Raw genomic sequence first — 25,455 nt, forward strand, 5'->3', positions numbered from 1 at the left:
TCGGGGGATACGGCTAAGCGCATTTTAGATGCGCCATCTGACCAAAATGCGCCTAAACTACGTCCGCTAAGCGCACTTTCGCGGTAAAAGTAAAATGCGCCTAGGTTCGTGTCCATACTACTTCCATGCAATGGATAGTAGATTAGAAAAAGACAGACGACAGACAATCGTTCCGTCTTTGTCTCACTACTGAGCGGCGCGCGGCAGTAAACACGAGGCGAGGTAGCGGTGATCTTATCGCTAAGCGAACATCTCTCCGCTTTTCTTTCATCTTTCACGCTCCAGAGACATCAAAAGACGCGGTAGCGTCTCGTGTCAAGGGAAAGTGCGAAGCGAGGAATTATTTTTCACGCACGCGAGGTAGCACATTGGAGACTAGACGAGCGTCGACATATTATTTGTTTCTTTCCCGCTCGTCTAACTTATTGGCTGCGTGAGCCGCCAGATTTTTCTCGCTACTCCTATACCTCGCTCTTTCTCTCTCTCTCTCGCTCGTTCTTTCTCTCTCTCGCGCACTTGCTCGCTCTTCCTCTCTTCTCGTGTTCTAATGGCTTGATTAAATATATTAATTACATGAGAATATATATATATATGTATATATATAAATAAATGACACACATATAGTGTATATGTATATAAAGAATATTTAGTATTAATGCACAAATAAAGAAGAGAGAATTATAATGAGAGGCGAAAAGTTAATAGAAATCCACTCTTAGCCAATATATACATCTTTTAAAAATGATTTGTTATTAAAGTATATGACAGAATAATTTATTTATGCTAATAAATTTAAATTAAAAATTAAATGAAATGTTATTTGTTTTGTAAAAGATATTCCATTGTTACATTTTTCTTTTCGTAGCAAAAATAAATTTAGTCTAGTAAAAGAAGAAATTAGTTTTATTATCATATTTCAAAAATTATTATTTTCTTTTATTTAATTTTACCTTATTATTTAATTTTACGAATAGATAACGTGCATATTGTTGCTCAACGGAAACCGCGAGAAAATGGTGATCTCCGTAAAAAAATAAATGCAAACTTTTTAATAATATAATAATTTTTTTACGTAAGTGTTTGTTTTTATAGTATAACCTGTTGAATTTTATTAATTATTAATTCAGCATGTTATAGTATAAAAAATATATTTTAATATAAAAATTAATGTAATATTAATTGTTTGCATTTGCAAGAAATATGGATAGAACAGGATAGGTTGCAGTGATACATAGGAAGAAAAAAGATAGATGGATAAATAGACAGATAGATGGATAGATGGATAGATAAATAGATAGATGGATAGATAGATATAGAGAAATAGATAGATAGATAGTTAGATAGTATAGAAAGAAAGATAAATAGAAATATAATTATCATTATTATTATTATTAATGTTTTCAGTTTCAAGAGAACATTCGCTTAAACGTAAGTCTTACTTAGCCAAGCGAAAGAGAGAAAGAGAGGGAATCTGTTCGCTCCATCTCGTTCTGATTCGCAACGTTGCCGACATTGTGCTTCCCGACACACGGCCGAAACTGACGTCTCACTCTCGGCGTGAATCCAACGAGATGATCAATAGCAATCGATTTCGACTAAACTCTTTATTTTGGACTTTATTTTGGTGCCAGAAACAGGCCTGTATCTCTAACCGTTTAGGAGATATCGAAGGTTAAAGTTTTCCAGCCATTCTCCGTCGATATCCAGCCTTCCTCCGTCGATATCTCCGCTTCCACTGGGAGTAGAGAGTCGTCCATGTAGTCGAAAATGTAGGGTCTTCAGAGGACTTTAATTTGGTGCCAGACCGAGGCCTGTATCTCTAACCGTTTAGGAAATATCGAAGGTTAATGTTTTTCAGCCTTTCTCCGTCGATATCCAGCTTTCCTCCGCCGATATCTCCGCTTCTACTGGGAGTAGAGAGTCGTCCATGTAGTCGAAAATGTAGGGTTTTGAAAGGACTTTAATTTGGTGCCAGAACCAGGCCTGTATCTGTAACCGTTTAGGAGATATCGAAGGTTAAAGTTTTCCAACCTTTCTGCGTTGATATCTCCGCTTCTACTGGGAGTAGAGAGTCGCCACTTACGGCAAAATGTAGGGTTTTGAGAGGACTTTAATTTGGTGCTAGAACCAGACCTGTATCTCTAACCGTTTAGGAGATATCGAAGTTTAAAGTTTTCCAGCCTTTCTCCGTCGCTATCCAGCCTTCCTCCGTCGATATCTCCGCTTCTACTGGGAGTAGAGAGTCGTCCATGTAGTCGAAAATGTAGGGTTTTGAAAGGACTTTAATTTGGTGCCAGAACCAGGCCTGTATCTCTAACCGTTTAGGAGATATCGAAGGTTAAAGTTTTCCAACCTTTCTGCGTCGACATCTCCGCTTCTACTGAGAGTAGAGAGTCGCCACTTACGGCAAAATGTAGGGTTTTGAGAGGACTTTAATTTGGTGCCAGAACCATGTCTGTATCTCTAACCGTTTAGGAGATATCGAAGTTTAAAGTTTCCCAGGCTTTCTCCGTCGATATCCGGCTTTCCTCCGTCGATATCTCCGCTTCTACTGGGAGTAGAGTGTCGTCCATATAGTCCAAAATGTAGGGTTTTGAAAGGGCTTTAATTTGGTACCTGTCCGAAGCCTGTATCTCTAACCGTTTAGGAGATATCGAAGGTTAAAGTTTTCCAACCTTTCTCCGTCGATATCTCCGCTTCTACTGGGAGTAGAGAGTCGTCCATGTAGTGCAAAATGTAGGGTTTTGAATGGGCTTTAATTTGGTACCTGTCCGAAGCCTGTATCTCTAACCGTTTAGGAGATATCGAAGGTTATAGTTTTCCAACCTTTCTCCGTCGATATCCAGTCTTCATCCGTCGATATCTCCGCTTCTACTGGGAGTAGGGAGTCGTCCATGTAGACCAAAATGTAGGGTTTTGAAAGGGCTTTAATTTGGTACCTGTCCGAAGCCTGTATCTCTAACCGTTTAGGAGATATCGAAGGTTAAAGTTTTCCAACCTTTCTCCGTCGATATCCAGTCTTCATCTGTCGATATCTCCGCTTCTACTGGGAGTAGAGAGTCGTCCATGTAGTCCAAAATGTAGGGTTTTGAAAGGGCTTTAATTTGGTACCTGTCCGAAGCCTGTATCTCTAACCGTTTAGGAGATATCGAAGGTTAAAGTTTTCCAACCTTTCTCCGTCGATATCTCCGCTTCTACTGGGAGTAGAGAGTCGTCCATGTAGTGCAAAATGTAGGGTTTTGAAAGGGCTTTAATTTGGTACCTGTCCGAAGCCTGTATCTCTAACCGTTTAGGAGATATCGAAGGTTAAAGTTTTCCAACCTTTCTCCGTCGATATCCATCCTTCATCCGTCGATATCTCCGCTTCTACGGGGAGTAGAGGGTCGTCCATGTAGTCCAAAATGTAGGGTTTTGAAAGGGCTTTAATTTGGTACCTGTCCGAAGCCTGTATCTCTAACCGTTTAGGAGATATCGAAGGTTAAGTTTTCCAACATTTCTCCGTCGATATCTCCGCTTCTACTGGGAGTAGAGAGTCGTCCATGTAGTGCAAAATGTAGGGTTTTGAAAGGGCTTTAATTTGGTACCTGTCCGAAGCCTATATCTCTAACCGTTTAGGAGATATCGAAGGTTAAAGTTTTCCAACCTTTCTCCGTCGATATCCAGTCTTCATCCGTCGATATCTCCGCTTCTACTGGGAGTAGAGAGTCGTCCATGTAGTCCAAAATGTAGGGTTTTGAAAGGGCTTTAGTTTGGTACCTGTCCGAAGCCTGTATCTCTAACCGTTTAGGAGATATCGAAGGTTAAAGTTTTCCAACCTTTCTCCGTCGATATCTCCGCTTCTACTGGGAGTAGAGAGTCGTCCATGTAGTGCAAAATGTAGGGTTCTGAAAGGGCTTTAATTTGGTACCTGTCCGAAGCCTGTATCTCTAACCGTTTAGGAGATATCGAAAGTTAAAGTTTTCCAACCTTTCTCCGTCGATATCCATCCTTCATCCGTCGATATCTCCGCTTCTACTTGGAGTAGAGGGTCGTCCATGTAGTCCAAAATGTAGGGTTTTGAAAGGGCTTTAATTTGGTACCTGTCCGATGCCTGTATCTCTAACCGTTTAGGAGATATCGAAGGTTAAAGTTTTCCAACCTTTCTCCGTCGATATCTCCGCTTCTACTGGGAGTAGAGAGTCGTCCATGTAGTGCAAAATGTAGGGTTTTGAAAGGGCTTTAATTTGGTACCTGTCCGAAGCCTGTATCTCTAACCGTTTAGGAGATATCGAAGGTTAAAGTTTTCCAACCTTTCTCCGTCGATATCCAGTCTTCATCCGTCGATATCTCCGCTTCTACTGGGAGTAGAGGGTCGTCCATGTAGTCCAAAATGTAGGGTTTTGAAAGGGCTTTAATTTGGTACCTGTCCGAAGCCTGTATCTCTATCCGTTTAGGAGATATCGAAGGTTAAAGTTTTCCAACCTTTCTCCGTCGATATCTCCGCTTCTACTGGGAGTAGAGAGTCGTCCATGTAGTGCAAAATGTAGGGTTTTGAAAGGGCTTTAATTTGGTACCTGTCCGAAGCCTGTATCTCTAACCGTTTAGGAGATATCGAAGGTTAAAGTTTTCCAACCTTTCTCCGTCGATATCCAGTCTTCATCCGTCGATATCTCCGCTTCTACTGGGAGTAGGGAGTCGTCCATGTAGTCCAAAATGTAGGGTTTTGAAAGGGCCTTAATTTGGTACCTGTCCGAAGCCTGTATCTCTATTCGTTTAGGCGATATCGAAGGTTAAAGTTTTCCAACCTTTCTCCGTCGATATCTCCGCTTCTACTGGGAGTAGAGAGTCGTCCATGTAGTCCAAAATGCAGGGTTTTGAAAGGGCTTTAATTTGGTACCTGTCCGAAGCCTGTATCTCTAACCGTTTAGGAGATATCGAAGGTTATAGTTTTCCAACCTTTCTCCGTCGATATCTCCGCTTCTACTGGGAGTAGAGAGTCGTCCATGTAGTGCAAAATGTAGGGTTTTGAAAGGGCTTTAATTTGGTACCTGTCCGAAGCCTGTATCTCTAACCGTTTAGGAGATATCGAAGGTTAAAGTTTTCCAACCTTTCTCCGTCGATATCCAGTCTTCATCCGTCGATATCTCCGCTTCTACTGGGAGTAGAGGGTCGTCCATGTAGTCCAAAATGTAGGGTTTTGAAAGGGCTTTAATTTGGTACCTGTCCGAAGCCTGTATCTCTAACCGTTTAGGAGATATCGAAGGATAAAGTTTTCCAACCTTTCTCCGTCGATATCCATCCTTCATCCGTCGATATCTCCGCTTCTACTGGGAGTAGAGGGTCGTCCATGTAGTCCAAAATGTAGGGTTTTGAAAGGGCTTTAATTTGGTACCTGTCCGAAGCCTGTATCTCTATTCGTTTAGGAGATATCGAAGGTTAAAGTTTTCCAACCTTTCTCCGTCGATATCTCCGCTTCTACTGGGAGTAGAGAGTCGTCCATGTAGTGCAAAATGTAGGGTTTTGAAAGGGCTTTAATTTGGTACCTGTCCGAAGCCTGTATCTCTAACCGTTTAGGAGATATCGAAGGTTAAAGTTTTCCAACCTTTCTCCATCGATATCCATCCTTCATCCGTCGATATCTCCGCTTCAACTGGGAGTAGAGGGTCGTCCATGTAGTCCAAAATGTAGGGTTTTGAAAGGGCTTTAATTTGGTACCTGTCCGAAGCCTGTATCTCTAACCGTTTAGGAGATATCGAAGGTTAAAGTTTTCCAACTTTTCTCCGTCGATATCTGCGCTTCTACTGGGAGTAGAGAGTCGTCCATGTAGTGCAAAATGTAGGGTTTTGAAAGGGCTTTAATTTGGTACCTGTCCGAAGCCTGTATCTCTAACCGTTTAGGAGATATCGAAGGTTAAAGTTTTCTAATCTTTCTCCGTCGATATCCATCCTTCATCCGTCGATATCTCCGCTTCTACTGGGAGTAGAGGGTCGTCCATGTAGTCCAAAATGTAGGGTTTTGAAAGGGCTTTAATTTGGTACCTGTCCGAAGCCTGTATCTCTAACCGTTTAGGAGATATCGAAGGTTAAAGTTTTGCAACCTTTCTCCGTCGATATCTCCGCTTCTACTGGGAGTAGAGAGTCGTCCATGTAGTGCAAAATGTAGGGTTTTGAAAGGGCTTTAATTTGGTACCTGTCCGAAGCCTGTATCTCTAACCGTTTAGGAGATATCGAAGGATAAAGTTTTGCATCCTTTCTCCGTCGATATCCAGTCTTCATCCGTCGATATCTCCGCTTCTACTGGGAGTAGGGAGTCGTCCATGTAGTCCAAAATATAGGGTTTTGAAAGGGCTTTAATTTGGTACCTGTCCGAAGCCTGTATCTCTAACCGTTTAGGAGATATCGAAGGTTAAAGTTTTGCAACCTTTCTCCGTCGATATCTCCGCTTCTACTGGGAGTAGAGAGTCGTCCATGTAGTCAAAAATGTAGGGTTTTGAATGGGCTTTAATTTGGTACCAGTCCGATGTCTGTATCTCTAACCGTTTAGGAGATATCGACGATGATCTTTTTTCTTCCTATGTATCATTGCAACCTATCCTGTTCTATCCATATTTCTTGCAAATGCAAACAATTAATATTACATTAATTTTTATATTAAAATATATTTTTTATACTATAACATGCTAAATTAATAATTATTAAAATTCAACAGGTTATACTATAAAAACAAACACACGTAAAAAAATTATTATATTATTAAAAAGTTTGCATTTATTTTTTGGCGGAGATCACCATTTTCTCGCGGTTTCCGTTGAGCAACAATATGCACGTTATCTATTCGTAAAATTAAATAATAAAGTAAAATTAAATAAAAATAATAATAATTGAAATATGATAATAAAACTAATTTCTTCTTTTACTAGACTAAATTTATTTTTGCTACGAAAAGAAAAATGTAACAATGGAATATCTTTTACAAAACAAATAACATTTCATTTAATTTTTAATTTAAATTTATTAGCATAAATAAATTATTCTGTCATATACTTTAATAACAAATCATTTTTAAAAGATGTATATATTGGCTAAGAGTGGATTTCTATTAACTTTTCGTCTCTCATTATAATTCTCTCTTCTTTATTTGTGCATTAATACTAAATATTCTTTATATACATATACATTATATATGTGTCATTTATTTATATATATATATTGTCATGTAATTAATATATTTAACCAAGCCGTAAGAACACGAGAAGAGAGGAAGAGCGAGCAAGTGCGCGAGAGAAAGAACGAGCGAGAGAGAGAGAGAGAAAGAGCGAGGTAGGAGTATAGGAGGTAGGAGGTATAGGAGTAGCGAGAAAAATCTCGCGGCTCACGCAGTCAATAAGCTAGACGAGCGGGAAAGAAACAGATATGTCGACGCTCGTCTAGTCTCCCATGTGCTACCTCGCGTGCGTGAAAAATAATTCCTCGCTTCGCACGTTCCCTTGACACGAGACGCTACCGCGTCTTTTGATGTCTCTGGAGCGTGAAAGATGAAAGAAAAGCGGAGAGATGTTCGCTTAGTGATAAGATCGCCGCTACCTCGCCTCGTGTTTACTGCCGCGCGCCGCTCAGTAGTGAGACAAAGACAGAACGATTGTCTGTCGTCTGTCTTTTTCTAATCTACTATCCATTGCATGGAAGTAGTACGGACACGAACCTAGGTGCATTTTACTTTTATCACCGTGAAAGTGCGCTTAGCGGACGTAGTTTAGGCGCATTTTGGTCAGATGGCGTATCTAAAATGTGCCTAGCCGTATCCCCCGAAATACGGCCGGTGGCCGCTCTCATTCTTCTCTCTGCTCTTAGTGTTGCTTGTTAGTATTTTGGCGTGTACTTTATTGTAACGTTTTAACGGTTCAGAATATGTTTTCATTCGTATGATCGAATGTGTGTATACATGGATTGTTGTGTCATTGTTGAAAAATAAATTGAATAAAAATATTACCTGCAGAAGTGAACAACAATGGCTAACCACTACGAGGTCCCGAATTGGTATGTTCACTAGGTAGATTCTCGACGATAGTGGTTTTGACGTATTATTATTTACGCAATCATTCCTATGCTTATTATTGCTGTACAACATAAACCTTTTGGATACTACGTTATATCCTTTCCAGGGCTGGGAAGCCACCAGTTGGGTTACATCTGGATGTACTCAAGAGTGATAAACTAATACAGGTAATGACATATATTGATTGTAGTTCTAGTAATATGTCACTTCTTTAAAGCTATCATGCCCCTCATTGATGAACTGAGACACTTTGTACGAATATACTTTGCAGAAACTCATGGTGGATGAAAAAAAGTGTTATCTATTTGGTCGTAATCAACAGCTGAATGACTTTTGTATTGATCATGCATCCTGCTCTCGTGTTCATGCAGCTCTTGTTTACCACAAACATCTCAATCGAGCGTTTCTGGTTGACCTAGGCAGCAGTAAGTATATAGATTGGTATAGTAACTTTGATATTTAATGGTACAAGTCACTTTTTAGTTCCCATTGTGTTAATACATATATATATCATGATTGTAAAACTAAAAGTTGTGTTTTATATATCTTTATTATTTTGTTGAATAATTAACATATCAAGATGCACAAATGTGTATATGGATATATTATATGTGATTGAACCAAAAAGAAATTCTACTTATTATTGTATCATTACATATTAAAGTTTATTATATTAATCTATACATATATTTTATTAACATCAGTTTAAAATTATATTTTATATAGTGTTTTGTTAATAATTTCAATAACTTTTAAGACAAAACAACATTTTAAAATAAATTTTTATTATATGTATTATGTGACATTTTATGATTATTTTTTAGCACATGGAACCTTTATTGGTAATTTACGCTTGGAAGCCCACAAGCCAACACAGTTACCAATTGACAGTACATTTCATTTTGGTGCATCCACTCGATATTACATAATAAGAGAAAGACCTCAAACCGGAGCTAGGCCTATTATTGAAGAACTGGAGAAGCTATCTGAAGACATTGATGCTGGTGGCTTATTGGGTCTACCAGAAACAGAAACTGAGTTGGATGTATGTATAAATAATTAAAAAAATTTAATCATTAGAAACTAAAACTTTGGAATTTCCCGATATTATAAATAATCGGTTAAACTATAATGTTTAGAATCTAACCGAATTTAACACGGCTCACAATCGACGGATTTCTATGCTTGGTATAACAGACGACGAGATGCACAAACCGACACGAAAGCGTAAGAAAAAGGGTATTACCTTCAACGACGACGAAGAAGTCATTAATCCTGAAGACGTTGATCCATCAGTTGGAAGGTTTCGTAACCTCGTACAAACGACAGTTGTTCCTAGCAAAGTATGTATCATTCGCATGTTCCATTTTCTTATATAATGGATGAATTAATTTTATAGACTTATAAAATTACGAAAAGTTGTATATTTTTATCGAAAAATAGCATGATCTGAAAAAATTGTATATATTTCCTTGCAGAGAATGCGTATGGAAGGCGGCCTTATATCATTATCAGAAGATCACAATCCTTTGAAACATATGCAGCCGACATCTACTACTCCTCAGCTCTATCACGACCTGCCTCCGGAGCAGTTTACGCCGTCTTCTATGTCAACTAATCCCTTCTCCACAGCTCTTACTTCATTGACGTCACGATTAGGCATTGCATTGCCCAATCCAGCACCCGAAGTGGAGATGACTCCGAATCAGATACAGACAGAGGTACCGCACGTGCAGGAAATACCAGGTACAACGGAGCCACGAGTGATGGAGCCGAAGAAGAAGAAGTACGCCAAAGAGGCATGGCCTGGAAAAAAGCCAATACCGTCGCTTTTAGTTTAATAGACCGAGGGAAGAATTTATCGTTCATATATTCATGTATATGTATAATTTTATCATGGAAATTCTTTAATTTCTATATTCCGCAAACTGATTATGTTACAGAATCGTATAGAATTATATTCGTATTATTACACTTCCAGCCAAATTATCATTGAGCCTGTTTTAATTAAGAAATGAGTCATGTAGGATTATTAAGATATAAAGACTTATTTTATGCTATTTAGAAATTATTTAAATAATATGCTACTTATTTTATTTCGTCTCGAAGACTACTATGTAGTGTTGAAGTAATGTTAAGTGAATACGCGAGAAGATGGCATTGTGTTACATTCGAAGGTGTAAAAAATTTGATTGTAATATTATTTGAATATTCTATTAACATACTGGATGCATCGATACGGCATTGGGATGAACAATCGGTACTCGGTGAACAAACTGAAATGATCAGTATACGAGAAACACATCTTTTGATTATTAGAAGATATTAAACTTCGTATGAGAGATCATACTATATATTTACTTTATTCCCTCAATGCAGCAGCAATTTTATTATTGCTATCGATTATTAAAATTTTATTATGCCTAGAGTTTTAGGTTTAAGATCTTCGTATAATGCTTCTGTAAATGAACAGCTGCTCGTGGTAGCTTTGTTATCATTGCGAGTAATATATAAAGTTTTCTTTCTTAAACATTAACATAATTCTCTCCATGTGTAATTGCTATTATTATTGTGCTCCAAGTGCAATCAAATCCGATATACATAGATATAAAGAGAACTTTGTTGATATATCCTTTTATAGAGGTCAACAGCGTTAAAAAGATAACAAAAAGATGAATATTGTATATGTTATACAAATATATGTTATTTTAATCCAGTAAAGTGATCATAAGTGATCCGGTAAAATTTTCGATACGAGAGACGAGTGTTCGCGTTCTTCCTACATATGTACGCTTCTCTTTCGCGTCGAATCAAACATTCATTGTAGATGCGGTTGTATCAATTGATGTATTTTTGTATCTGCTACAAAGACTCTCATACAAAAGAAAAACACCTTTCTACAAAAATGAGTATGGTAACAATTATAGGAAAAAAAAATAAACATTAAATATTTTTCCACACGAAATTTAAATAAGTGATGTATATAAGACTTTTTCTCTTTGTATAATTTTCGCCTGACGGGCAGCGAAAGTATATGTCGGCCTATTGGAGATTCTACGAAAAGACGCGCATCTCAGTCAATATTCCAGCGGTACGTTCGGTGTGGATGGCGATTCTAAGGCGACTTCTTCGTAATCCCTCTCGAGTGCGGCTAGATCCTCGCGCGCCTCCGCGAATTCGAGTTCCTCCATACCTTCGCCCACATACCAGTGGACAAAAGCACGTTTATTGTACATCAGGTCGAACTTGTGATTGAGTTTGGCCCACGCTTCCTCTATAGCGGTTGTGTTAGACAACATGGAAACAGCACGCTGGACCTGCGAATATAAATATCAATATGTTACGAATGAATAAACGTTATGAACTATGTTATACATTAAACTGAAAATTTTAATTGTAAAACTGAAATATGTGTAACTTAAAATGCGCATCTACTGATTCAAATACCAATCGTCAAAATAGAATTACACAAACGCACAGATATACCTACGTAAAAGAAAAAAAAAGTACACGGTGTATAGTGAAAACCTATTTTCATGACTTTTTTTGGAATAAAATGTTCCCTAAATTCTAGTCGTACGACAATTTATTTAGATTAGAATCAATCGATGAGATAAAAATTTGAAAAAAGAAATAAAGATCTCGATTTGTGTAACTAAATAGAAACAAAATATATCTCTGATACTTCGAAAAAAATTGTCTGATACTTAGCTGTATTGAAACTTGATTACTGAAATAACGAAAAACAATTTACTGATTAAAAGCCTTTTACGGGCATCTTTCTGTTCCTGCGAAGTTTTCTACTTTGCTTCTATTCTTCCTAGACAATGGAAAATCTAATTACGTTGATAGATTTCTTGGTAAACTATCTTTTTCTTGGTGAATAGATTTCTTGGTAAACTATTTTTTTCATACAAGTATTCAAGTTGAACAGATACCTTCGCGAGATCACCGCCTGGTACCGCCGTAGGCGGCTGGTAGTTGATCCCGACCTTGAAACCTGTGGGACACCAATCGACGAAGCGGATGCAGCTTTTGCCCTTCATGGCCGCGATCGCGGCGTTGACATCCTTAGGCACGACGTCGCCACGGTATAAAAGACAACAAGCCATGTATTTGCCTTCGCGCGGATCACACTTGACCATCTGGTTGGAAGGCTCGAAACATTCGGACGTGATCTCCGCGACCGACATGCCCTCGTGGTAGGCCTTGTCGACGGATACTACCGGAGCGTAGGTTGCCAAAGGAAAGTGTATGCGGGGGTAGGGCACGAGGTTCGTCTGGAACTCGGTCAGGTCGACGTTCAGAGCTCCGTCGAATCTCAGAGACGCGGTGATGGAGGATACCACTTGACTGATCAGCCGATTCAGGTTCGCATACAAAGGTCGTTCAATGCCGAGTTTCCGTCGACAAATATCATAGATTGCCTCGTTGTCCACCATGAAGGCGCAATCAGAATGGCTGATAGTCGTGTGGGTCGTTAGTACCGCGTTGTAAGGCTCCACCACGGCGGTAGACACCTAAAAGTATATAATTTCATTGAACTCACTCTGCAAATGAAAACGAAAATACCTAAAACGATAGTTTCTTTCTCTCACTATATCTCAATTTATTTTCTATAAAGTGGACGGAAAAGACAAAAGAGATATTTAAAAAAGATTATGTCTTTTAGAAGCTCTTTAGAAAATATTTATAAATGTGAAAATAAATATAATTTTCCCAAACATACTTGCGGTGCCGGATATATGACGAATTCCAATTTACTCTTCCTACCGTAATCGTCGGATAACTTTTCCATGAGCAAAGACGTAAAACCCGAGCCAGTGCCACCTCCGAACGAGTGGAAGACGAAGAAGCCTTGCAGGCCAGTGCACTGATCGGTCAATCTGCGCACTCTGTCCATCACCGACTCGATGACCTCGCTTCCGATGGAATAGTGGCCGCGAGCATAATTATTCGCGGCGTCCTCTTTGCCGGTGATTAGTTGCTCAGGATGATACAATTGTTTGTACACTCCAGTTCGTACTTCGTCTATGAACATAATATTGCAAAAATAAATTTACTAACTATTAAACTATTTATTTACTTATATTTATGATAGATTACAATATATATTCAATAATGATATTTGAATATAATATAGATTATAGTATATACTCAAAAATTCAAATTTATCCAATCATATTACAATTATAATATATAATACGATATATATTATTATTTCTAAATCACCCTAAATTTTCGTATCTTCATTGATATTATTATGACTCACCCACGACTGTCGGCTCAAGATCGACCATTACAGCTCGCGGGACCATTTTGCCGGAACTCGTCTCGTTGAAGAAGGTATTGAAGCAATTATTGCTACCGGAAGCTTTGTCGGACGGCATCGTGCCATCCGGCTGGATTCCATGTTCCAGGCAATACAGCTCCCAGCAGGAATTACCCATCTGGACACCCGCTTGGCCTACGTGCATCGATATACATTCACGCTGTAAAGCAACGAGCGCATTAGTGTATTTCAGCTGCCAAAATTCGACTACGAGCTACGTTGAGATGCGTCTTCGTCTTTCGCTGCTCAGGCTCGCCTGGAGAACGTGATTTTACTTCTCCGTACCATTTTGACGTTTCCAAATGTTTCTCTCCTGATGTTGCACAATGGAAATTTTGATGGGTTGTCGAATTGGAATTTTTATGAAATTTTCAATTTAGACACGGTAAATTTGGATGCCGGCCATGAGCTGCCCTAGGAAAAAACACGACAGTAATTTATCCTCATCGCCCAGGGTAACCGCCGTTGTGCAATTGCCAGTTTCAGGGAGATTGGAATTTCACTTTTTTTTTCCCCCTCAACATAATGAAATTACGTCGAATTCGCATTTTGTTCGCTCTTCGCTTTTCGCGCTAGTCAATTCGACGCGCGCTGGCCACCGTTATACCCTTCGCGTTATATACATAATCCATTCAACTACTATGCGTCAGACGTATCCGTGGCAACAGAAAACGCGTACCGCGGTACTTGCCATTCCGATCAAAGTGGCAGAGCAGCGGTAGCGGTGCTTCTAAAACAGATGCAGAATGTCGCGCGAACGACGGACGAAGGTGTCTTTTTGAAACGGCATCGGTGTTTTAATTCTTCGTCTACATGATCGAGCAGTGTACGACAGTTTCATAGCGCTTTTCTACGACCAGTGCACGACCGCATTTTTACACGGTCAATTAATCTACAATCAATTTCCACTGCCTAACGTGATTCCGCGAGAGTGATATGTGTAACGTTAACGTTCTCTGGCAAAACGCGAACTATTCGGAACAGAGAACGCCGAAAATAAAATTAAATAGATGTAAGGACGCGCGAAGCTCTCAAAGAATTCTCAAGGAGCTTTCAAAGAACAGTAATCTCGTCGCGAAACAATATATATTGCAAGATTGACCACAGAAAATATTCTTGTAAATGCCTGGCTGGAGAAGCCGAAGTATAATTAATAATACCGTGCCGACATATGGATACCAATTACAGAGCGAATATCGCAAAGTGGCTGCCGCTTTCCGGCGGTGCTCTCGACAAATGGCTTGTAGACGCCTCTCTTCTGGACGAGAAAATGGGAAAGCTCGCTGGTTGCATAGCTTTAGTCATCGAGGACTTTGCGGATATTCGGGCTTGCGATCTGGAGGTCTGAAATGAAAATATTCAACTTAGCGAGATACATTTATTATTAAAAATAAACAAAAAGCAACAAACAGCATCTTTCCATTGCGTCTATGTACATGTAAAGATACGCTGTAGATCTTACCGTCGGTAAAAAACGACAGAGAATGCGCTAAAAAGAATCGAAAACAGCTTATATGAAACAAAATACATCGAGAACGCGTTTGTAATGATTGCAGTTGCTACTTTGTGCGCTTTACAGGTATTCGAAGAAGCGATAGACAGCTTGGAGGAATTAATGGAGAGTTACAAATCAACGAGCAGCCCGGGAGACTTGGGCACCCATCCGATATATAGATACAAGATGAATCATCTATCGATGGTGCTGAAACGCAAACTCAACGTGGTCGCGAAGTTCACCCGTAATTTAATCATTGATATCGTTGATTGCAAAAACGAAGAGATTATTCGAACAGTGTTCAGGTGAAACTGCTAATACGCATTACTCGCAGTTATTATTGATATTGAAGCAGTTCTCTTTTTCACGATACAGTTGAGATGAATAATTAAATATTGTGAGAATTACAGATTGGTAAATGTTTATAATAGCATACTCGATATTGATCGGAACGTATTGAATTCGTCTGTCAATGTCTTCTACAATGACTGCCCGTACATGCTGGAGCCATTGAAGAAAATCTCCGTGACCAAAGTACTGCAGGTGAGTGTCGTTCATTGTTCTTAACTCTCGGCAATTTAGTATCGATTTGTTTCCCTAACGGAGATAATTAGAATTGCCGCATTTCAGCAGCGTTTAATAACACAAGAAAGTTGTAACGAATTATCGAATTTGTATTAGATGTATTTAATTTTAGATATTAGCGAAGAACAGAGCGGAGGAATCCTGTCATGAGCTCATCGATTGTCTTTTGGCGAACTACGAGCCTCGTGAGAAAACTGAGTCTACGTCTGCGACAAACGACGTTGATGTTTCGGAAAATTCCAGCATTGAGATTTACCGGTCTGTCTATGGCTACGATGGCCATGGCTATGATTGCGTTATCAGCATTATCATTTTAAACCACAGTTACACATTGGGTCATGTTAATGAATATAAACAATAAATAATAAATACAAATACAAATAATAAATATTACAACCAAGATAAGATCAATATCTAATCAAGTATTCGCATTTGTCCTGTCTGTAAAATTACAGCGCTCTTACGAGGCACCTAACTCCGCCAATCGCGAGCGCTACATCTACGTCCGAAGTGGAAATATCCAATATCGAGAGTGTGCAGACGCTTGTGAACACGCAAAATGAGCAGATCCTCAGACTTTTAAATGTCGTACAGGAGGTTTCACCACAATTACTTGGCGTGGATGCTTTGAAAACTAGCAAAGGTAGCAAATTTCTAGACAAATTCAAGGATTACACTTTCTTCTAGCGTTCTATATCTTATTTAGAATAAATATTAATATAACAATTAACATGTCGATAAAGTCTTGTATAAAACAAATAATGGTGAAGTAGTTCAACGCAAATTTTTTTTCAGGTGAGACGAGGTTGAGAAGCAGCGCAATAAAGAAAGTGAAGAACTATTATCAGGAGGTTGCATGGGGAGCCTTGTCCGGTATTTTAGATCATGTAATATTATGGTGGTCCCGAGAAGCTCTCGCGACCCATCACAGCCACGGCGCGCAGCATCTGAAGGATTGGTTACGGCAGTTCATTCAGGGAAATGAAAGTAAAGATACTTCTCATTCGCGAAAGTATTGCTGCCGCAAATATGCTGCAATTGCATTTGTACAACAGTATTTCTTTTGATATGAACGTACGAGGGTAGTCTCAGAAGTACCTGACCTGACTAGATAGCGGTTGTTGTTTGAAAAGAATGACTATGGTAGAAAGTACCAACCAACTTATAAAGCTCAAGTTTGAAGTCTGACGATGCTAAATTGTTTAGTATTTGTTTGGCAGCCATCAATAGTGAATGCTCTCAGTGGAATTTGTAAACATGGAAAAAATTGGTCATCGTTGTGATACAATACTTTCATTTGAAAGACCTCAGTCCAACCAATATCAAATCGGAGCTAGATTCTACTCTGGGTGAGTCTGCTCCTTCGTTTACAACAGTAAAATATTGGGTGGCAGAGTTTAAACGAGGTTGTACGAGCTGCCAAGACGAACATTGCAGTGGTCGACCAAATGAAGTGACCACGCCAGAAATGATGAAGAAAATCCACAAAATGGTATTGGATGACCGTCGACTGAAAGTGCGCGAGTTAGCAGACATGGTAGGCATTTCAAAAAATGCTGTACATCGCATATTGACTGAAAATTTGAACATGAGAAAGCTGTGCGCAAGATGGGTGCCGCGATTGAAACAAAAACAGCGTCGTGAGGATGTTTCAATCGAGTGTTTGGCGAAGTTTCGCAACAATAAAGTCGAGTTTTTGCGTCGATTCATAACCATGGATGAAACATAGGTCCATCACTTCACACCTGAGACGAAGGAACAGTCAAAACAATGGACTGAAAGGTGGCTTGATGGCTATTTTGAGGTGCTCGACGATTCCCACTATAAACTATAAAGAGTATCGAAGCTATTGAAAAGTGTATTGAGCTAAAAGGAGACTATAAAGACAATAAAGGAGCAATAAAGATATTTTTTCTCAAATTTGTTGTGTTTTCTTTGTTAGGTCAGGTACTTCTGGGACTACCCTCGTACATAATTATGTATGACCATATAGAAAGAAAATTCGTGTTTACTCATTTTTCCTTGGGATTGCGTTTTCCGAATTTCAGTTCCATCCACAGTCAGACCGGCGCTGCAGAACTTGTGCGACGCGCTCGGTTACCACACAACCATCACCGCTTGGGACCAGCAGTTTAGATTAGCCTACACCTCGGCTTTCGAGTGCCATTCGAGACCGTCGACCACAGAGGTTGCGTGAAAAAAATTTTCAAACGGGACACGATCAATCGAGCGCGCAGTTAACGCCTCTCTACTTACAGGGAACCGACACGGGTCAGATGTTCGTCGAATTATTTCAGCTGCTGGTCACTCTCAGCAACGAATGCGAGGTAGGCGGCGAATGGGTAGTAGGAGCGCCCTTGGTAGAACTGCCGTTGTCGGAGCAGATTGTTGTACTACATAGGATGGACCACTCGGTACATACTGCAAGGTTGTGGGCCATTCAAGAAACTAAGACCGTAGCGCACACTTGGGACCTGGACGTGTTCTTTCTCCTGGTGAAGGGTGACGTAGCAAATTGCCTCGAAGAGCTATCTTATCTCAAGGTATTTTTCTTCGTATATCTCAATTTGTTTCTCGTAATGCGTTCCTCCGTATCGAAGACACGTTTTAACTCGTGCTCGGCTGGTTTCAGCTCGCTGATCATACGACCGCGTTGGAGTCCACAGATTCCATCAGTGTCCAAGTGTACGTGTGCACAAAGATGAGGGCGAAGATCGTTTCTGAAGTCAAGGCGAATGTTGAATTGCTACAGGTGTATAATATCACGCGTGTTCAGAAAGAGAGAAACATTGCTTCGTTTTAATTTGCTGAGAATTTTTCTTTTCGTTTTTCTCACCTCGTAGATCTGCTCAGCTCAATGCATCGATACGCTCGCTAAGATCTGCCGTGTGGTCAGCCTTGCGAATCTGCATATGTGTTTCCCACGATCGGATTACTGGAGGAGGAGTAGCAGCGTGGCTCCAGTGGCAGCCAGTCTTTACGTGGAGACATACTTCGGTACAAGATTCTTGCTATTATATCTTGATAACATTGAAAATTACTATGCCAAACTCTTTGAAGGCATTGCTCATGTACATAAAGACGCACGTTGTAGAAAAGGTGTTACTGCCGGTGTTGGAGGTGACAGAGGATCATGAAACGTCGAATATGATTCTGCGAATAATGTGCGAAGCGTGGCTCGATTACATTTACCTGCATCGCATTAAGTTCAGGTAAGCTTTACGTTTGCTCGACATTTCGATTAAAAATACTTACAAAGTATAGAATTGATTCTTTATATTATTCTATAGAATTCTATAAAATTCTATAAAATTCAATTCTGTGGAACTGAATTTTTCACTTTTAAAGGTTAATAAAGATCAAAGATCTTACAAATAAAAATATTAAACTTTAGTAAAATATATATATATATAACAAGAATAAAAGTATACATAGGAGGAAACGGCGTTATTTTATTTGATCGTAATAATTTAATAAGAGAATTTGTTATTTTATCGCACCTTGAAACAAATCCCCAGCGAGTACGGTGCGCTGCAGCTGTTGACAGATTTTGCGTACGTATCGACATGGGTCACTGAGTGTTCGATCATATCGCAGAACATCAGAAATCACTTGCTGAAGAACGAGGTCTTGCGCCGTTGCGAGGGTGTCGGCCGGCTTCTTTTGAGGCATCCGGGTGAAGCGATCGCTATGCACAAACGATTGGGTGCGTGAAACTCGTGAGAAATATACTTTCTGACGCGAGAATGTTTTTAATTTCCAACGAAGAGGAATCCTGTTAACAATTGGCAAATGATATATTATTTTCAGCTCGTAGGACGAACGAACGAGGGTCGCCGGAATCTCCAGGTCTAGAACGTATGCCTGCTGAAATGTACGTTCCAAATCAAGAACAGTGGCTTGAGTTGCGCGCTTCTAAACGATACAACTTCTGTTGTACGGAATAAAAAAAAATAAATGAACGATGAACCGCCAGTCGGACATTTGATCGTTGCATTTTTTTCTCGAATGAGCAACTTTAAAATAAACTAAAATCCTTTGTACTTTAAGTTATATAAATCATTATCAATACTATCATTTAAATTACTGCTATTGTATCACTAATTAAATTATTATTATTACTATTGATTAACGAGAATAAATCGATCTGATAATTGGAGCTACGACAAATACAAATGTAGCTGAGAATCAAACAAAAATGTCCGCGCACGAAACGACTTTTCGTTGTCAATGTAGATTTACGTTCTCGAGAAGCCCGGCAAACAGACGGAAGCCCTTTCGCGATCCAATGACATATCGCGTTACTTAGCTATAAGATGTGGCGACAAAATCAACGCAATGACTATGCACCGACCGTCAACCCCGGTAGTCAAACGTTGGCGTTCATCATTCACGCTACAACGTCTTAGCAATTAATGTCGCAGACAATCAAACAATACAAAATCTTATTCTCTGATGTGACAACAAGTGCCTGCTAAACATATAACACACATATAATACAATATATATATAACAAGCATAATTAACAATTAATTTTATATTAAATCGCTTGGGAGATACCTGTGTGTGATTTTAAACTATAACTCTTATATATATAAATCATATATTAAATTATTAACTATTCCAATTGACACCTTGTTTTATCAGGAAGTGTTTCATTCACGAGTGACGCATTTTCGTGCGCGCTGGATAATGTACTATATGATTTTTACGAGTCACCAGCGGCGCAGATTCGCGATCTGTGGCGCGCTTTACCTCCGTGTTGTCACCGCAAAATAAAATTCTTCCGAGCAACTCATGTTTCATTCTTGGCTGTCGATTCTCGATTCACCTTATATAACCGGTTAGGTGGCCTATGAGAGTGTGCGAACAAGCGTAATCCACAACGTCAGTATGCCCAAGGGCTGAAGACATGGTTTATTCTTCCCGCTTTATACACGCTTTATACATGAATAGAAAAGTTAAACATATTTAACGCATCGAAGACGAAAAAGTACATCTAAGTAAAAGTGCCGTGTTTAAGTGTTTATCTAAGATTCTGTAAGCAATACGAACTATATAGAGATCCCTTTAATTAAAAACTTCTTGCGTACAAAAGTTATTTTCGAATCTTATCATATTTTCAGCGAAGAACTTCCTTTAAGGGAAAGTAACGTCTGAAAGTGGTGTATTATAATCGAGACAGCAATTAACAGTCTGTGACAAATGTGGAAAGGCTCGAGTACTTTATTGATCTCTCGTATGAATCATATAACGTAAGGCCGGATTGAATTATCGAGAGAGTGAGAGAGAATGAGGAGTACTGCCGCAGTTTCACTTGCCTGAATCGCCAGAGACAAGAATATCTGTGTACCGTGGTGTACGTACTTTTTGCATCTCCACTTCTGTGTGACAAAAATGCGTGGTGTTACTGAGAGGACGCCTTTGACAAGGCGTATGGATTCGCCCGATTACGTCGAATTCGCCAGCGTCTTGAGGAATCGACGAGCACGCCTCCGACAGTTCCAATGCTGTGTCTGCGGCATCCTGATGTAAGTCTGTGTGTCTATCGTGCGGCAAAGTCAGGAAAATAAAGCTTCATTATTTTTGTTAGCGAATTCGTTTAAAAAAGAAAGGAAGGGAAAAGTAGAAGACAATAAAATTTAAAAAAATAAATAAATAAATAATGAAGATACCGTAACACATTTCCAAAGCTGCCAAATGACTTGTCAGCTTTGAAAACTTGACTTACCGAATAACTGAACCTACCCGCGATCTTACAGAGTGGTCTTTACCATGGCTCTGGTAGTGTCCATTAGTTACTCCATGAGTCACAGCAATTCCACTGAACCGGCGATCGACAATGCGACGTCTCCCGGCAATGTGAGAAGTATCTTGAGATTAGGGTTCGCACCGGGCTCTACCTCGCACGCGTCTTTCAGCAGCACGAGTAGCGCAACGATTGAACCTGTCCTGGTACCTGGCGAGGACACCTCGATGAAAAGTCTCAGTCGCCAAGAATACACGCAAGGATTGCAGGCTGGTGAGCAGGCGATGAGAGAGCGTGTGTTCGCGGATAAGATTGCGGCGCAGTCACCATTACCGTCTCCGTCGCCGGAATCCAGACACCGCTATGCTGTAAACACATGTCGCAACGTTAGCACCCTTGCCTTAGCAGCGGTGGGTGAAATCGCGGCGACGAGGAAGATTGAGAGTATGAGGTGACTGAATTAATCTCGTGTCAATCTATCACGAACGATGAACAATATATTCTTATCTTCACTTATCTTCATTACTTTTATATGAAGAAAAAAAGATGGTTCTTATGGTTCTTGCAAGCTCTTATAAACCAAATTTGGTTCTAGGAGCCAGAAATTCGTTTCCTTCAACTAATATGCGTTTACTTCGTTTATCGTCGCGTTAAGTCAACCAATCTTCTTTCTCCGTATAGGGAAAAATAACTTTCAATAGATTCACGAATGTATTTCTATTGAAGATCTACTCGCGATGAACCATCGGCGATCAACGCCTTCTTCGACAGCGGCTGGGTACCGAGGAGCGTGTGCGAACGATATTCCGGCCGCACTTGTAGAATCGGTAAATACAGAACCATTGACGGTACGTGCAACCGGCCGCGTCAATGGGGCTCTAGCATGACACCCTTCAGAAGAGTCTTGCCGGCTGATTACGCCGACGGAATCGAATCGCCTCGAAGGGCACGCTCTGGTAAAGAGTTGCCATCCGCCAGGGAAGTCAGCCTAAAGGTACATGGACCCTCACCTAGCAGTAATCCATCCTTCACGGTGATGTTAGCTGTGTTCGGCCAGTTCTTGGACCACGACATCACCGCCACTGCATTGAGTCAAGGTGTTAACGGAAGTTCCATAGCATGTTGTCCTCCGTCGAAACGACACCCCGAATGTTTCCCGGTACAAATAGGCACCGGCGATCCTGTGCACGATCTCACCGGTAGGAAATGCATGGACTTCGTGAGATCAGCGCCAGCTCCGCAGTGTAAACTCGGCCCTAGGGAGCAGCTCAATCAAGTAATGCGGAACATACTTACAGAACGTAACTGAGAGAAAGAATATTTAATAAAAAATATTTATTCGGAGGGTATTAATAACATATTTACTTAAATCTAAATTCTTTTACTTGGATAGAAAAAATGATTGATTTTATGAAGAGCTACAGTTTTAAGAAAATGTAAATTTTATCACTTGAAAAGAATGTCTCCTCAGTGCAAAAATGTGCATTAGTATAAAGTAAATGTGTTTTAATACATTAAATATTTTATTATCACTTTTTTTATTATCACATTTTATTATCACAATATTTTATTATTAATCACATGTTTTATTAGTTACATTAGAATAGAATATTTTTTATTTCTTAAATATTTTTCTCCTAGTGAAATCAACCAGAAGAGACACAAAGTTCTAAAAGATATTTGGTATTTACTCTTTTCCAAACATCTTTAAGACATCTTCTAAAAGTTTATGCTACCTGGATACGTATATTTTTCTTCATTCTTGATGCATTATACGCATTATATATATAGCACATACTTAATATTTTATTGCGTCCAGGTCAGCGCATTCATCGACGGGTCGGCGATTTACGGTTCTGATGCGGCTACTGCCCGTGATCTGCGCGAATTCACCGGAGGACGCTTAAGAATGCAGCTGACATCCGACAACAGGACTCTGCTGCCGCCGAGCAGGAATCCCAACGACGGGTGCAACCGAGAATCCGAGCGACGTCGCGGTCGTTATTGCTTCGCCGCAGGTGACGCCAGGGCGAATGAGAACCTGCATTTGACGACAATGCACCTTCTCTGGGCCCGACAGCACAATCTTGTCGTCGGGCACTTGGCCGCGATGAATCCCACTTGGAGCGATGAGAAGCTCTACCAAGAAGCACGGCGTATTGTCGGCGCTCAACTGCAACACATCACCTATCGCGAGTTCCTTCCCATTGTCTTGGGTGACAGCAAGATGAACGAACGTGATTTGAAGTCCTTGAGTTCGGGCTACAGAAAGAGAACGGATGACCCGGATGAGCCGAGCAACAATCCAACGATAGCCAATCACTTCGCGGCCGCGGCTTTTCGTTTCGCTCATACCCTGCTACCGGGATTGATGAGGATGACGGATGTCGAGAAGGGCATGTCGTCCTATATGGAGCTGCACAGAATGCTCTTCAACCCGTACATCCTCTATTCCGAAGACGGTGTCAGGCGTTCGGTGACCTCTGCGACGAACAACTATATTCAGAGATACTCCACGCATGTTACCTCGCAGTTGACCAGTCACCTCTTCGAAGACCCCGTGGGCAACTCCACGGTGGCTTGCGGCCTTGATCTGGTCTCGTTGAACATCCAACGAGGACGAGATCATGGATTACCGGGATATATTATGTGGCGGGAATACTGCGGCCTGGGAAAGGCACAGTCATTCGATGATCTCGAACGCTACTTGGATCGACAGGCTCTGCAGCAGATATCAATTCTGTATGAGTCCGTCGACGATGTAGATCTATATACAGGTGCGTTGGCGGAAATGCCGGAGTCGGGCAGTCTGGTCGGACCCACGTTTGCGTGCTTGATCATCGATCAGTTCGTGCATCTACAAAAAGGCGATCGTTATTGGTATGAGTTTGCTGAGCAGCCTTATGCTTTCACTGAAGGTACAGTGAATACTTATTTTCACTTATTTTCATGTATATTTATTCACTACGTATAATTGATTTCAGAACCGTTTAAATAGTTTTCTTTCGATGTAGTTCGAAACACGAATCGATGGTTCAATGAAAAAACTTTCTCTTTAAATTCCTTCCAATGAAATTTGATTTAAAAGACGTAATAAAAGAAAAACGAACAGATGAATTGCACTCATCAAAATTGCAGATCAGCTTGAGGAGCTGCGGAAGAGTTCGTTGGCGAAGTTGATATGCGACACTTCCGACGGTATCACGCACGCCCAAATGGAAATTATGCGTTCTATTGGTCATGACAATCCTATAATATCTTGCGAGGACATACCAGGAGCCTCCTTTGCGCCGTGGAGAGAAAAACGCAACTCCTACGCCACGCGAAGCAATAATACTGAAGTCTTATAAATAAAGTTTACACATATATATATATATTACATAAGAAGCGTAAGAAAATCAAACTTGCAAGCATATAATTATTTACAATTGAACGTGCTGTATATTCTTTCAAGCTATAAAGATGTCTTTCTAATAATATTTTAATATGTCTTAGGGATTTTAAGACGCTATAATATTGTCTGAGGAGAATCAGATTCGAGTAATCTTCACTACAGACTATTTTTCGTAGCAGCATGAACGAGATATTAATTATATTTTGCAAGTATTTTTTTGCGATAAACTTCGTACGCGTTTTGATAGTTCTTTTATACCTTTGGTATAAATTAAGATTGATGATTGGGATTAAGATGTATTATTTTATGTATTCTCATAATAAAGCTGTTACAACAGATTATTGCCGTGATTATGAAATCTAAACTTCTATATAATATATTTATTTTATATATACTTCGCACTCCTCATCAATGTAAGCTACCTTTAAAAATCATATCAATTGTAAATCGCTAAATAATCCTTGAAATGTTACTTTATTGCACTCTGATATAGCTGTTGCTCACGCTCTCCCAAAAGCTATTTTTAATGCGTTTTTTAACGTTTTCCCGCGTTTTTTAATGTTTTAGGTCAGATGTAGTAATGTCTGCTCCCAGATTCTACATGTTGTAAAATCCTCAATAAATCAGGTGCAACAATATCTACTCGCGGATTTTACAATATTGAATTTGCGTAACTCGGAGTTCGGTTTTTATAAAATAAATATTCTATATTCTTCAAGCGGATACTCCTGAAATAAAATTATATAATATTTAATATACTATTTTATTTTTTTTATGATAAAGTACATTGTCCATACCTGTTGATCTTGGGTAATATTGTTATTAAACAATATTATTTATAAATATATTTGTAGAGCTCTGCTGGT

General features: G+C 39.7%; 4 protein-coding genes and 1 long non-coding RNA gene across 7 annotated transcripts; 3 read left to right on the top strand and 2 right to left on the bottom strand.

Moving 5' to 3' along the window:
- The first annotated feature begins 7,813 nt into the window (after positions 1–7,813).
- On the top strand, positions 7,814–10,566 carry NiPp1 (nuclear inhibitor of protein phosphatase 1). The gene is made up of 6 exons (XM_011149190.3): positions 7,814–8,015; positions 8,141–8,201; positions 8,306–8,459; positions 8,859–9,079; positions 9,174–9,377; positions 9,513–10,566. The coding sequence occupies exons 1-6, from the start codon at positions 7,987–7,989 to the stop codon at positions 9,873–9,875; spliced, it is 1,032 nt and encodes a 343-aa protein (XP_011147492.1). The 5' UTR covers positions 7,814–7,986; the 3' UTR covers positions 9,876–10,566.
- A 64-nt stretch (positions 10,567–10,630) lies between these two features.
- Positions 10,631–14,607, bottom strand: LOC105188000 (tubulin alpha chain). 2 transcript variants are annotated; one of them, XM_025307306.1, is made up of 6 exons: positions 14,546–14,607; positions 13,652–13,780; positions 13,307–13,526; positions 12,764–13,065; positions 11,973–12,554; positions 10,631–11,351 (listed from the first exon to the last, which is right to left on the bottom strand). In XM_025307306.1, the coding sequence occupies exons 2-6, from the start codon at positions 13,652–13,654 to the stop codon at positions 11,112–11,114; spliced, it is 1,347 nt and encodes a 448-aa protein (XP_025163091.1). In that variant the 5' UTR covers positions 13,655–13,780; positions 14,546–14,607; the 3' UTR covers positions 10,631–11,111. The 2 variants fall into 2 exon arrangements, with proteins under 2 accessions (XP_025163091.1, XP_011147495.1); XM_011149193.3 differs by lacking the exon at positions 14,546–14,607 and having other exon boundaries at positions 13,652–14,085.
- LOC105187999 (coiled-coil domain-containing protein 142) lies at positions 14,501–20,844 on the top strand. Its single transcript, XM_011149192.3, has 14 exons — positions 14,501–14,708; positions 14,946–15,166; positions 15,272–15,404; positions 15,559–15,704; positions 15,902–16,089; positions 16,242–16,433; positions 17,495–17,634; positions 17,705–17,989; positions 18,079–18,198; positions 18,290–18,443; positions 18,541–18,658; positions 18,965–19,152; positions 19,257–20,486; positions 20,573–20,844. Exons 1-13 carry the CDS (start codon positions 14,538–14,540, stop codon positions 19,391–19,393), a joined length of 2,193 nt encoding a protein of 730 aa, XP_011147494.1. The 5' UTR covers positions 14,501–14,537; the 3' UTR covers positions 19,394–20,486; positions 20,573–20,844.
- Positions 20,844–24,851, top strand: LOC105187998 (peroxidase). The gene is made up of 5 exons (XM_019843551.2): positions 20,844–20,977; positions 21,209–21,646; positions 21,922–22,471; positions 23,015–24,113; positions 24,334–24,851. Exons 1-5 carry the CDS (start codon positions 20,844–20,846, stop codon positions 24,543–24,545), a joined length of 2,433 nt encoding a protein of 810 aa, XP_019699110.1. The 3' UTR covers positions 24,546–24,851.
- Positions 24,444–25,409, bottom strand: LOC112590517 (uncharacterized). Of its 2 annotated transcripts, none has more exons than XR_003114283.1 (3): positions 25,387–25,409; positions 24,848–25,317; positions 24,444–24,508 (listed from the first exon to the last, which is right to left on the bottom strand). It is a non-coding gene; the product is annotated as an uncharacterized LOC112590517 (long non-coding RNA). The 2 variants fall into 2 exon arrangements; XR_003114282.1 differs by having other exon boundaries at positions 24,447–24,538.
- Positions 25,410–25,455: the final 46 nt, after the last annotated feature.

Source organism: Harpegnathos saltator, unplaced genomic scaffold (assembly GCF_003227715.2).
Source record: "Harpegnathos saltator strain DR-91 unplaced genomic scaffold, Hsal_v8.6 scaffold844, whole genome shotgun sequence".
Lineage (NCBI taxonomy): Eukaryota > Metazoa > Arthropoda > Insecta > Hymenoptera > Formicidae > Harpegnathos > Harpegnathos saltator.

What these genes read in the sequence shown, in the direction of transcription:
- NiPp1 (XM_011149190.3), top strand. Translation starts at nt 7,987, where the DNA reads ATGGCTAACCACTACGAGGTCCCGAATTG. An exon ending in AAACAGAAACTGAGTTGGAT is followed by an intron (nt 9,080 to 9,173) that starts GTATGTATAAAT and finishes TATAATGTTTAG; the next exon opens with AATCTAACCGAATTTAACAC. An exon ending in CGACAGTTGTTCCTAGCAAA is followed by an intron (nt 9,378 to 9,512) that starts GTATGTATCATT and finishes ATTTCCTTGCAG; the next exon opens with AGAATGCGTATGGAAGGCGG.
- LOC105187999 (XM_011149192.3), top strand. Translation starts at nt 14,538, where the DNA reads ATGGATACCAATTACAGAGCGAATATCGCAAAGTGGCTGCCGCTTTCC. An exon ending in TGCTTTGAAAACTAGCAAAG is followed by an intron (nt 16,090 to 16,241) that starts GTAGCAAATTTC and finishes ATTTTTTTTCAG; the next exon opens with GTGAGACGAGGTTGAGAAGC. An exon ending in CGAATGTTGAATTGCTACAG is followed by an intron (nt 18,199 to 18,289) that starts GTGTATAATATC and finishes CTCACCTCGTAG; the next exon opens with ATCTGCTCAGCTCAATGCAT.
- LOC105187998 (XM_019843551.2), top strand. Translation starts at nt 20,844, where the DNA reads ATGCGTGGTGTTACTGAGAGGACGCCTTTGACAAGGCGTATGGATTCG. An exon ending in TGTGTCTGCGGCATCCTGAT is followed by an intron (nt 20,978 to 21,208) that starts GTAAGTCTGTGT and finishes GCGATCTTACAG; the next exon opens with AGTGGTCTTTACCATGGCTC. An exon ending in AGGAAGATTGAGAGTATGAG is followed by an intron (nt 21,647 to 21,921) that starts GTGACTGAATTA and finishes TTTCTATTGAAG; the next exon opens with ATCTACTCGCGATGAACCAT.
- LOC105188000 (XM_025307306.1), bottom strand. An exon ending in TCATATATCCGGCACCGCAA is followed by an intron (nt 12,555 to 12,763) that starts GTATGTTTGGGA and finishes ATATACTTTTAG; the next exon opens with GTGTCTACCGCCGTGGTGGA. An exon ending in CAGGCGGTGATCTCGCGAAG is followed by an intron (nt 11,352 to 11,972) that starts GTATCTGTTCAA and finishes TTATATTCGCAG; the next exon opens with GTCCAGCGTGCTGTTTCCAT.